Here is a 13,380-nt window from a genome sequence, read left to right on the forward strand (position 1 = left end):
TTTATAATTAATTATTCTGAACTTTTATATAATATAAAAATAAATATTATAATAATAATAAAAGTAAAAAAAAATCACAGATTAAAATACAAGTCAAAACGACTTAAAAAATATTTGAAAGCTATTTAAAAAACTACATAGATTAATTTGTTGTAACTTTTTTATAATAATTTAATATTATGGACAGATGATCATAAACCTCCATAGGATTTAAAATATTAAAATGAAATATTTAGATAGTATTTATGCTAAAAGATAGTAATATTGATTATATAAAATATTATATAAAATGAAATAATGACTATAATTTAATTATTCGCCTGAATATAAAATTAAATATAATTTTAAATTAATAATTTTTAGCTTATAGTATCTTCAGAATAATTTATAAAACACTTTGAAAATTATTAAAATAATTTTTATAATATGTTATTTTTCTAAGAAAGATAAGAAATGTTCCAGATCACCAGATCAGAAATATATTTATTTATTTAACAATTCTATATGATGTATTAAATTAAAAAAATATTACCTTTAAAATTTAAAATAAAAAAATATAAAGTTTAACAGTTTCTTGTTTTTGCTTATCTATAATTTTAATACTTGCATTTGCATATAAAAAAGTTTAATTTTTTTTTTTATAATTTATATTCTAAGGACTAGACCATTTAATGATGCTGAATTTTGTAAAAAATCTTAATGTAGAGATACAAAAGCATTTTTTTAGTATATAATAAATATATATATGTATATTATAAAAAACAAAAATAAAGTTTGAACAATAATTGTTTATTACTATTTATTTAAATATATATATATATATATATATATATATATATATATATATATATATATATATAAATATGACATATTTTTTTAACAAAACAATAGTAATATTTATATGTATAATTAAAGAATATAATAATAAAATTAAAAAATTTTAAAATAAATAATTTTATAATTTAAATTTCAAGTATAAATAATTATATATTAATAAAATTCTGTTAACTTTATAATTTAAAAATTATAAGAATTTATTTATTTTATAAAATAGATATAATTAGAAGCATATATAATTTATACTAATAACTTTTGAATATAAATTTAATTTTTTCAACTTATAATATAATTATTAATATTATATTATTATTACTTTTTTATAAATATATTTAAATTTAATATTATTTAAATTTAAAATATATATTTTTATTTTAATTAATTTTTTTAATTAATACTATTTGATATAAATATTTTTATTTTATCTTTAATATTAAAAAAAAAAACTATATTTATATATAATTTTAAAATATAATGTTTAATAAATATATATTTTTATTTTATTATATTATAATATTTTTAATTTTATAAATAATATATTTATAAATTAGATATTTTCTAATGTATTATGTTTTTAAATCATAAATATAAATATAATATTTGTTAATTTTTAAAATACATTATATTTTTTATCTATATCTTTTAAAATTTAATTATGTTTTATAAACAAATACGTGTTATAATATGTAAGAAGAAATTAATCTTAAAGTGAAATAAAAAAAAATGTAAGAAAAAGTATTTTTTTAAGTTTAAATTATTTCATATATTACGTCCAAAAATTACAACATCTATTTTAATATTTAATTAATGAATCCATAAAACAAAATAAAATATACGTGTATAAGAAATTAATTAAAAAAAGAAAAATATCAATAAAAATAAAATCAAATCAAATAATAAAAATAATAAAATGGAAGCAAAAGCAAATCCTTTCAACAAAATTTTTTAAGAAGTCCCCGGCCTTTAAGGATACAAAATGTACTCTTTAAAGAGCTTAAATGATGCAAGAGTATCCGAACTTCCTTATTCCATAAGGATTTTATTAGAATGTGCATTAAGAAACTGCGATGAATTCAACATTAAATCATCTGATGTAGAAAAGATTTTGGACTGGAAAAATAACTCTACAAAAGATATAGAAATTCCTTTTAAACCTGCACGTGTAATTCTTTAAGATTTCACAGGAGTTCCTTTGGTAGTAGATTTAGCAGCAATGAGAGATTCTATAAAAAATTTAGGAGGAAATCCTTAATAGATTAATCCTGCATGTTAAGTTGATTTGGTAATAGATCATTCAATATAAGTTGAATATGCAAAAACTTTAGACTCTCTTTAAAAAAATGAAGAACTTGAATTCTAAAATAACAGAGAGCGTTTCGAATTTTTAAAATGGGGTTAGAATGCCTTCGAGAACTTTCGTATTGTCCCTCCCGGTTCTGGTATTGTTCACTAAGTAAATCTCGAATATTTAGCCAAATGTGTTTTTTAAAATAAAGATAATGTTCTTTATCCTGACACTGTTGTAGGTACTGATTCACATACTACAATGATTAACGGATTAGGAGTTCTAGGTTGGGGAGTAGGAGGAATTGAAGCGGAATCTAATATGCTAGGAGAATGCTCTGCAATGGTTTTACCAGAGGTGGTAGGATTCAAATTGACAGGATAGCTGCCTAAAACTGCTACTGCTACTGATTTAGTACTTACTTGTACCAACACATTAAGAAAAAGAGGTGTTGTGGGTAAATTTGTTGAATTTTTCGGTCCTGGAGTACGTTCATTGAGTTTAGCTGATAGAGCTACTGTTGCAAATATGGCACCTGAATATGGGGCTACAACTGGTTTTTTTCCAGTAGATGAGAAGACAATCGAATATTTAAGATAAACAGGAAGATCAGATGAATAAATTAAAATTGTAGAAACGTATTTAAGGGCCTAAGGATTATTCAGAATTTATGATACAAATGAAAAAGATCCTGTTTATTCGGGATAATTGTTAGAATTAGACCTTTCGACTATTGTGCCTGCACTTGCAGGGCCTAAAAGACCCCAAGACTTAATTTTTTTAAGTAATGTAAAAAAAGAGTTCAACGAAGGCTTATGCAAACCTGTAACTTTCAAGTCTTTTGGTGTACCAGCTGATAAAGCTACTTTAGAAATCCCTTTCGAATTAGGAGGTGAAAAGCACGTTTTCAAACATGGTTAAGTACTTATTGCTGCTATTACTTCATGTACAAATACTTCAAATCCAGGAGTTATGTTAGCTGCTGGTTTAATGTGTAAAAATGCATTTTTAAAAGGATTAAAAATACCTTCTTATGTAAAAACTTCCCTTTCTCCAGGTTCTTAGGTAGTTACTAGATATTATGAAAAAGCAGGTTTGGTTGAATATATGAATTAGATGGGCTTTGCACATGCTGGGTATGGATGCATGACTTGTATTGGAAATTCTGGTGATTTTGTTGATCCTTTATTGAATTAAATTGTTAAAGATAATGACTTTGTGGCTGCTGCAGTACTCTCTGGTAATAGAAATTTCGAAGGAAGAGTTCATCCTTTAACTAGAGCTAATTACTTGGCTTCTCCTCCTTTGGTTGTAGCTTATGCTTTAGTTGGAACTGTAAATTTTGATTTCGAAAAAGAACCTTTAGGAAAAGACAAAAACGGAAATGATGTTTTTTTGAGAGATATTTGGCCTTCAAGGGATGAAATAGATAAACTTTAAATTGAAGTTATCACTCCAGATATGTTCACGGATAATTATGCTAGAATTGCTAAAGGAACTGATAGATGGAATGCTTTAGAAGTTAAATAAAGTATTTAGTATGGATGGGATGATAAATCTACATGTATTTTTTTCTTCCTTAAATATTAAATATTTTTATATTATTATATTAGATATTCATAATCCTCCTTTCTTTTAAAATTGCACATTAAAATTAAAGCCAATTAAAAATATCAAAAATGCTTATGTTTTGGGTCTTTTTGGAGATTCAATAACTACTGATCATATATCACCGGCAGGAAACATAGCTAAAGATTCACCTGCAGGTAGATATTTATAAGAAAGAGGAGTTACATAGTAAAATTTTAACTCATATGGATCCAGAAGAGGTAATGATGAAATTATGGCAAGAGGAACTTTCGCTAATGTAAGAATTATCAATAAACTTTTGGGAGGAAAAGTTGGGCCTAATACTGTGCATTTCCCAACAGGATAAACTCTTTCTATTTATGATGCTGCTTCATAGTACATGAAAGAAGGTCATTAACTAATTGTTATTGGAGGTAAAGAATATGGAACTGGATCATCAAGAGATTGGGCAGCTAAAGGACCTTATTTATAAGGAGTTAATGTCGTTATTGCTTAATCTTATGAAAGAATTCATAGATCTAATTTAATTGGAATGGGTATTTTGCCTTTGGAATTCAAAGTAGGAGAATGTGCAGAAACTTTAGGTTTATAAGGAAACGAAACTTATAATATTGATATTAATTAAGGTAATTTGAAAGTCGGGTAAATGGTTAAAGTAGAAACTAGCAATGGAAAAAGTTTTGAAGTTAAATGCAGATTAGATACAGATGTAGAAGTTTAATATTATAAGCATGGAGGTATTTTATTGTATGTATTAAGAAAATTGGCTTAATAAAAATGATTTTTTTTTTAATATAAAAAAAGTTAGTTTTTTAGTTTTTTTATTTAGCATTTTCTTTAAAAAATAGGATTTTTAATATATATACTAAATTTAATTTTTTTTATACATTACTAAAATATATTATTTTATTTTTAATCTTTTTCAATAATTATAAAATTAAATTATATTTTATTTAATATTATTATTATGACTTTATTTATGGACTTGCATATTATTCTTTACTAAAATATATTATTTTATATTTTTATCTTTTTCAATAATTATAATTTTAATTATATTTCATTTAATAATATTATTATGGTTTTATTTATTGACTTGCATATTATTCCTTATTATTATAATTATTTATTTAATCTTTATTGAATTAATTTTGATAAAAATCTCCTGGTGTAAGTATAATTTTATTTAATAATAAACTTTTTTCCTTTAATCTTTAAACAATTTACAATTAAAATTAATCAAAAGTAAAATAAGCTCTCCATAAGCAAACAATAAAAGGAAGCTATATTTTTATAAGAAAAATTTATTATATTATATTATATTGAAAAAATACTTTTATAAAAATTAGATTTATAATTGATAAAACTAAAATATAATTCATAAAAGATTATTCTTCATTTAGCCATTCTTTATCCTAAAATATTCATATTTTTTTAAAATATCTTAAAAAAATAAGAAAAGAAAAGTACATCATAGAATATAAAAAGCCAGAAAAGATCAAAAAACCAAGAAATAATAAATAAAATACTTATAAATCTATGTTATGTTTAATTTAGAATTCCAGTAAAAGTTAAGCAAGCAAAAAGCAAAATTAATGATAATTCAATAAATTAAAATGACTTATAAATACTTAAAAAAACACTAAACAATGTATGTATAGTTATTATTAAAATTGTGAATTTATTCCAATCATCAATAATTCTCTGAGAGTATTTATCTACAATATCAAAGGCTTATTATTCATATTTTAATTGTTAAATATTTGGGAAATAATATGCAGATTAGTTCATAATATTAATAGATTTATTTAAATCTGTGAATAGGTTTGCATTTTTAGAAAAAGGAGATGCGAACAATTCTGTTAATTTCATTAAATAAATTTTATTTGGTTAAATATTTTATTCATGCTATTTTATTTCTTCTTCTTTTTATTTTATTTATTCAAAATCTTTTTATGTCTATTTTTTATTATTTTTTAAAATAAATAAAATTATTTACTTCAGATTAAATGAAAATAGATTCATATTATAATTATTATTTAGATCTTAATTTATCTGTTCTTATCAAATAATCTTCTCTACAAATTCTATGCTGATTTTTAATGTCTTAAACACTTATTACTACTCTTCCGATTTCTTCTTTTCTTTAAAATTTCTCTAGATCAGTCAAAATTAAATATATTTCATGTATTTCAGGATATAAATCACTTTTAAATAAAAATAATAATTGTTTTTATTTAATTAATTTTTAAATATATATCTATAAAAATTGTATTTATATTTATTGATATTTTTATTTTTACATAATATATAATTTTTTACAATATAAATTCCTCATTCCAAGTTGGGTTTCTTTAGTTTATTAATTAACTTGTTTCTTTTGTTATGTTTCCGCATTATATTTTGACAAAAATAATTTTGTTTTCATGATATTAAGGTTCAAGTGCAATTACTTATTTTATTTTTATCAAAACTTAATTGTTTTTGTTATTTTTTGTATTCATAATCATTTTTAACTCTTATTTCTATTACTTTAAGTTCTCTATTTTAGATTATTCGAAATTAATTCTAAAAATAAGGTTTTTTTCAGTTTCTAAATATTTTTATATGAATTCTCTTGCAGTTATTCTATTATTCTGTACATAACATTCTTAAAATAATTAAAGTGCTATATTTCTATCATATTATTTATTATTCTATTTTTTTTATTTGAAATAAAAAGAATTTTATATACATATTTATATAATTACTTATTTATCGAGAAAATTTAATAATTCATCATATGTAAAATCTTATTAAAATGTTTTGAACATTATGTTTAATTAATCTTCCCTCTCATTCTAGTTTATCATTTAAAAATCATTCGTTTGATTTGTATAGTTTCTTTCAGGGCTTTGAGTATATATATTATTTTGTTGATGATAACTTCTTTATAAATACATTTTTATTTAAATTTTTCTTTATTTTTTAAAATTTTTGAATATTATATGTAGACTTTAAATTTTTATAATTTTTTTTTTTTGAATGGTATTTATTAAAAAATAAATATTTAAAACTTAATTAACAATATTGTATCAATATCAAACAAGATTACGAAATTTAAATAAAACATTAATACTGTTTAAATATTATAACTTAATATAAGATAAACTAATATATTTTAACAATTATTTGTGTATAGAATAAAATGATTCATTGAAAAATAATTTAAGTATTATTAAAAGCGGAATATAAATAATTAAATTAAGAAATTTGAAAATATTCTTATATATGTTAGTTTTCAAAACAAGCAATCAATTTAAATATATTTTAATGAATTTTTATAATCCGTAAAAATATAGGTAATGTCAAAATATTATTAAATGTTGAATTGATTATAAATATAATATTTATTTTACTATCAATATTTTAATTTCTCAAATGATTATGTATATTATAAAAATAGTATTATTCCCTATATATTCTAATGTCTTTTTATAAATTATGTTTTATAAAATTAAATTATATTATATTATTTAATATTATGTATGCTTATAAAAAATTTAATTTAATTATTTTAGAGTATTTTGATATTAAAAATTTAATTTAATAAAGTTATAGATTATTTCTATATATAAATATTTTTACTCAGTTTATTTCATAAAGTAATAATGGTGATTTAATGTTTATATCAAAATTATAATAAAGATTAAATGCTTTAGCTTCTTTCTATGTTTTCTCTCCTTATGTTTTAAATATTTCTCCCAATGTTTCAGTAAATTAACAAACAATACTATTTTATCAAATATAAATATGAAAATAAAAGCAAAAATATATTTTTTATTATTATTATTTATTTATATTTTTACGGCTCTTTTTATTCAATATCTTTTTTTTATTCTGGATCTTTAAATAAGTTTATATTTTTAATTCTATTTTATGTAAAAAAAAAAAATCAAAATATTCAATAAAAATTAATTTTATAACTTTCCATGTCTATGTTCTATTTTTCTTAGCAAATAATATAAAGGGTCTTTAGATTTTGCGTATAATTCAAAATCAGCAAAATGCCAATTTTTTTCTTAAAGCTTAATTAAAAATTAAAAATATTAATTTTTATTTTATTTTTTTACTAAAAATTTTATCAAAAGCCATCCTTCACTTTCTTATGGAACCTCAATTTTTGGCTTTTTTTTATATTATTGTAATTTAAATTAGTTATTTTTTAAAAAAATAATTAAATAAGCTTTTAATATTTTTTGCTTTAGTTAATATAAATTTACATAATAATAGTTTGTATAAACTACTTCTTTTACAGTTTCTTTTTTAGTTTCTTCTTTTTTTTTACCCATATATAAATATAATAAAATAGAAATAAATAAAAATATAAAATATATTATATTAAATAAATATAAAATATTAAAATAAATTAAAAAGTAAAAAAATAAAATAACAAATATATTACTGATTATATTCTAATTAAAAAATAAAAAGTATATCAAGATACTATTTTAAAAATCTCAATAAAATAATTTTTCCCAACTAGGTTTATAACTAACTTTTATTCCATCAAGTACTTTAAACAACTTCATTATTTATTACGTCTTAAATAAATATCCTTTTAATTTGAAAATACTGTAACTACTATCTAAAAGTTGATTTATAATTGCCTTTTTCAAACTTATATCAATAAAAACCGCTTAACCATTAATGTTATTTAAGCTTAAAAAAGATCCATCTAATCTAGTATCTGGAAATGTTCTATCAAGCAATTACAAAAAATTTAATATCATTGACAAAATGGGGGAAATTTAATATTTTATTCGGCTAAAAGTTCATATATTTTAAAAGGATCAGGAAAAAATTCATAAGGCATAATACCTTCCCAAATAACCATAAATCTATTGGAAAGCCATATCCTTTTCCTTGAACAATTTCTGGGGCAATATAATGGAGTTTTCTATTATCACTAAATGCCTTCCCGCTTTTCAAAAAATAACAGAGCCCATGTCTTTAAATTTATAATGTTCTTTTTAATTAATTATAATATTTTTATAGTTTAAAATTTATGTATAAATTTTTTATAATATGCAAACAATCTAAGGTTAATATTGCATTTCCAATATAAAATTTTGATTCTGAATTTCCAAATAAACTTATAGCTTGAATAGCATTTAAAATTTCAACACATTTAATATTTTAAGAGAAAATAAATACATATTTTGTCCCTAAACCATACTGAATAGTTTTTCATTAGATTTCTTTCATTAAAAATTCATGGTTTTCATAAAAATATCATGAATAATTTATTAAACTATTTATTTAAAGGTTTAACCCTCAATAACCCAGAAAAAACACTCTTTTAAAAACAAGAAGCGCATCAGGGTGCTAAATCTACTATGATTCTCCTTTTTTAATTTATTTCTTTTTTATTCCGTATGCTTTCATATTTATATTTCTTTAATGTTATATTAAAAACATTGATGCTTAATTAATAATTTTGTTATATTAAATCATAATTTTATTATGTTAAACAATACAAAATTTAATGCTCAATTATTAATATTTAAAAAAAAAAATGATTTAATTTAATTTTTTACAGTAAATTTAACAACAAAAGATAAAATATAAAATTATTTAATAAACATTCAGTTGTAAAATATATGACTTCAAATGCTTTTTCAATGGCAAATTTTTTATAGTTTTCACTTATTTTTTTATTTTGATATATCTAAGGCTTATATTTTATTTATTCTGTACTAACAATGTTATTTATCTTAAACATCAATATAATCTATTGAATCTTCAAGCCGTATTTATAAAGAATCTTTTTTAAATCAAATTTCTTTTAATAATCATATTTATATATATGTTTATTAATTAATATTTTTCCTATTTAATTTTTTCTAATATAGTTTATATATATGAGTATAGAGGGTTTATTTACTTTAAAAAACTAATTATAAAAATTATTAATTCAATAATTTTTATATAATTTAACAATTTTCATAATATTTTTAAAGAAAGTAAATTGCATTTTTATAATAATATATAAAATAAAATTAATGAAAAAAAAAATATGAAAGAGTATTTATAAAAAATTACATATTAAAAAAAATATAATAGATTAAAGTAAATTATATAAAATTATAATTATTAAAATATTTAATTATAATATTTATTCATTATCTTATATATTTATATAAAATCATAAAATTTTAATTAATTTTTGTTAATATTTTTTTATTATTAAAATAATTTTTTCGTTCTTACATAAATAGTAAAATTCCATAATTATTTCTTTATTTAAATAAAATAAAGAAAACTTACATAAAATTACAATAAAAAAAATTAATCATTTAGGATTCTAATATCTAAAATATGTCTATAGGCTATTTGCTTTTATTCCTAAACTAAAAATAAAGTCATAAAAATAAAAATAAAAAAATAATACTTGACGTGTTAAACAGCTAGTCTATGATTATTTTTTTTTGTTATCTTTGGAATTAAACAGGTAATTATTAATGTTAATACTTAAGAATAAATTTATAAAATAAATAATAAAAATATGTATACTATATATTTATTTTTTAATTACACTTTGCGAGATATAATTCATAAACTTTGTTAAAGATTATTAATTTTCGCCGAAAATACTTTTAAGTTTAGTTTTACAGTTATAAATTGGTCTATAATATTGTTTATATATATATCTAAGCGATCTGTGTCCTAATATTTTTCCGTTTGGAAGTTCCAATTCTCCAATTTCATTAACAATTGCTTTGTGTATTCTTTTCATATAATTATATAATTAATATTTTTTTTTTATTTTTTTTTACTTAATTTTTTAAATTCTAATTTTTTTTTTTTCTTTTTTTTCATTTTCCTATTCATCTTCCCATTCTTCATCTATTTATTTATTAAGTTTTTTGTTTTTTTAATCATTTTTTCTTTCTTCTTTTGTTTCTTATAATTTTGCTTCTTCTTCTTCATCTCCATCTTCATCTTCATCATCTTCCTCTTATTCACTTTCCCATTCATTTTATTCATCTTATTCAATTTAGCTTTCATTTTTTCTTTAAACATATTCAATAGTTTTAGTAGATTAAGCAGTATTTTTGAATAAGCTTTCTTAATATTTAATTGTTTCTTAAATTTATTCAGTAAAATCGTAATAATTCTCATATTCTTCAAAAACTTCACTTTGCATGAAGCAATGTCCTTTATCAGTCATATGTTTTTTTACAGATTCACCACTCTTTTTTATATATTAATATTATTATTGTGTAAAAAAATGTTTACTTGGAAATCCTTACAACTTTTATTTTCACATAAAATACATAAAAATGCTTTATTTATTTTTTCTCCTAAATGTTTTAAAAGTCCGGTAACATCAATACAATATTTTTATTCACATATAAAAAAGCCATGTGTTTTACTCATATGTTCTAAATTTCTATTGATTTTTATAAATAAAGTATACATATTTTTTTATTTTTTTTACTTTTCTATGTCTTCATTCTTTTTATCGCAAAAAAGGCATATTTTTTAATCTTATAAAGTATTTAAAGCTTATTTTTTAGGACTTTTTTATATTTATTTTTCAGGGCTTTCATTATTTTTTGAGTTCTCCTTATGTTTATTTGATTGTAAATGAGCTTTATAGCTATTTTCATTAGAAAAAGATTTTCTATAAAATTAAGTTTGTAGAATAATTTTTATATATAAAATTATAAATTTAATACCTGCAACTATTGCAAAAAAGATCTTCTTTTTATTTGTTTTTATCATTTGTCTTTTAAATTGTTTATTCATGAATTTCTTTTAATTTAATAATAAATTTATATTTTTTATTTTTTTTTACATTTTTTCTTTTAATCAAATTATTCTAAAGTTGCAGGAATCAAATCTAAAAGCCTTCTTTTAATATTATATTAATGAAATTCAGATTTATAATGTGTTTTATATTCTTTATCATTTTAAAAGGATATAAGACATTATGTACAATAAAAATTGTTTGATGAAGAAACTATTTATAAGTTTTATTATTAATTAGAAGTCATAATCATTTTTTTTGATAATTATAAGTTAGTAAAAAATTAATTTATTTTTATACTATTTTATTATTATAATTTTTTTTTTGGATAAATAGTAAAATAATAAAATCAAATTAAAGAATAATAATAGAGTTAAAAGTATTATTATAAAAAAAAAGAAAAAATTAATTTTAAAAAAATAAAAAAAGCAAAATAAAGAAAAAATAAAATATTCATTATTTAATATATCTTAAAATAAAGATTTTAAACTCTTCGAAATCGTCGTTTTATTCAAATTTAATAAGCTCTTTTTAAGAAGAATTAAATATACCAGGTTAATCTTCAATAAGATCAATTTATCCTACATCACTTCTTTCTTTAATTTTCAAGAATTACAAATTGAATTTTTTATTAGGTCCAAATGAGCTTTTACCATCTTTTTAAACATCAAAATCATACAAAAGAAGCATATCGTCAACTGTAAGAACCATTAATGAATCTTTGAAGGTTTTTACAAAAACTCCTACATCTCTTTTGACCATATATCTTTTTTAAATAAGTGGATGTTTATTAAGATCAATATTATCACATTAGAACCCTTCGTTGATAAAAAGTTTTAATTCTTCGAAATTCAAAACTTAAAGTCCTTCTGTAATTTTTTATATTCCCAATGTTTTTTCTGAAGAGAAATTAAAGTTTTGCAAATTTTTAATATTTTTGTGTAATTAATCGTTACTTCCATATGTTTATTAATGTAAATTAATGTACAAAATAAATTAATTTTTTATCATTTCCATTCTATTATCTTCTAGTTATTTTAACCTTTCCCAATATTTTATTATTTCTAAACCTAAGTTTCTTGATTGCTTAAATATTTAGAATATTCTGTTCGTGTATTTTTTCTCATATATATATAAGTCTTGTCTTTTTTTTTTTATTATTTTGCTTTCGCTTATTTACTTTTCGTATTTTTAACCTCTTTGTTGAGCTAATTATTATGTCTTTTCTATATTTTGTATCTGTTCCCCTATTTTTCCTCTTAGTTCTTCTATGGTTAAAGTATATTCATCCATTTCTTTCAATAAAGAATTCTTAAGAATATTTTTATCAATTTAATTAACAAGATTTAATACATTTTTACCTTAATTCTCCATCATTTAATCCGTTCCTTATAAAGCTTGGGTCAATGTGGGATACCATTCTATATTTTTTTAAACTTGAGAAGATTTTTCTAAATTCTAATTGTTTGATTACTCCTTAAAGCAAGTTGAAAGTTATTAGGATTTGTTTTAGAATTTTTTTGAATAGATTAATTCTTATTCTTTCCTTTCTTTAAAAAAAATTATTATTTGTTGTTCAGAAGATTAGGATATTTGGACTTAATTGTCTAAATTTTTTAATATTTATTCGATTATTTCTTTGTTTTTGCTAAGCTTTTCGAACTGTTTCTTTTCCCATTATTTTATTAATTTATATGACTTTTTTTAGTTTATTTATTAATTTCAATTTTTTAAAACATTTTTTTTTACTTCACTTTTTCTTTGATAGCAAGCTGATAAAATTACAGAATTTTGAGAATAAATATCTTCTTAAATTGTTTTAAATTATAATTTTTCTTAGTTTTATTATAATTTTTCTTAGTTTTATTGAAAT

At 19.6% G+C, this 13,380-nt stretch overlaps 3 protein-coding genes across 3 annotated transcripts, besides 13 other annotated features; 1 reads left to right on the plus strand and 2 right to left on the minus strand. All coding sequences in view use genetic code 6, as the record gives it.

Annotated features, from left to right (window-relative positions):
- Window positions 1–807: 807 nt before the first annotated feature.
- Window positions 808–865: a microsatellite.
- A 60-nt stretch (window positions 866–925) lies between these two features.
- Window positions 926–963: a microsatellite.
- Window positions 964–1,162: 199 nt separating this feature from the next.
- Window positions 1,163–1,200: a microsatellite.
- Window positions 1,201–1,318: 118 nt separating this feature from the next.
- Window positions 1,319–1,380: a microsatellite.
- A 192-nt stretch (window positions 1,381–1,572) lies between these two features.
- On the plus strand, window positions 1,573–4,636 carry IMG5_164920 (hypothetical protein). The gene has a single exon (XM_004030211.1). It carries the CDS (start codon window positions 1,748–1,750, stop codon window positions 3,842–3,844), a length of 2,097 nt encoding a protein of 698 aa, XP_004030259.1. The 5' UTR covers window positions 1,573–1,747; the 3' UTR covers window positions 3,845–4,636.
- Window positions 4,601–4,821: a microsatellite.
- A 3,220-nt stretch (window positions 4,822–8,041) lies between these two features.
- Window positions 8,042–8,141: a microsatellite.
- Window positions 8,046–8,138: a microsatellite.
- An 812-nt stretch (window positions 8,142–8,953) lies between the features above and the next one.
- Window positions 8,954–8,991: a microsatellite.
- A 194-nt stretch (window positions 8,992–9,185) lies between these two features.
- Window positions 9,186–9,225: a microsatellite.
- A 601-nt stretch (window positions 9,226–9,826) lies between these two features.
- Window positions 9,827–9,865: a microsatellite.
- Window positions 9,866–10,046: 181 nt separating this feature from the next.
- IMG5_164930 (zinc c2h2 type family protein, putative) lies at window positions 10,047–11,754 on the minus strand (the record flags this gene model as incomplete). The annotated part of the gene is made up of 5 exons (XM_004030212.1): window positions 10,047–10,577; window positions 10,776–10,949; window positions 10,994–11,381; window positions 11,437–11,512; window positions 11,556–11,754. 5 exons carry the CDS (start codon window positions 11,752–11,754, stop codon window positions 10,047–10,049), a joined length of 1,368 nt encoding a protein of 455 aa, XP_004030260.1.
- Window positions 10,492–10,570: a microsatellite.
- A 128-nt stretch (window positions 11,755–11,882) lies between the features above and the next one.
- Window positions 11,883–11,936: a microsatellite.
- A 24-nt stretch (window positions 11,937–11,960) lies between these two features.
- On the minus strand, window positions 11,961–12,927 carry IMG5_164940 (hypothetical protein; the record flags this gene model as incomplete). The annotated part of the gene is made up of 2 exons (XM_004030213.1): window positions 11,961–12,273; window positions 12,869–12,927. The coding sequence occupies 2 exons, from the start codon at window positions 12,925–12,927 to the stop codon at window positions 11,961–11,963; spliced, it is 372 nt and encodes a 123-aa protein (XP_004030261.1).
- A 403-nt stretch (window positions 12,928–13,330) lies between these two features.
- Window positions 13,331–13,380: part of a microsatellite that runs on past the window's edge.

Source organism: Ichthyophthirius multifiliis, assembly GCF_000220395.1.
Source record: "Ichthyophthirius multifiliis unplaced genomic scaffold scaff_1120509251233, whole genome shotgun sequence".
Classification (NCBI taxonomy): domain Eukaryota; phylum Ciliophora; class Oligohymenophorea; order Hymenostomatida; genus Ichthyophthirius; species Ichthyophthirius multifiliis.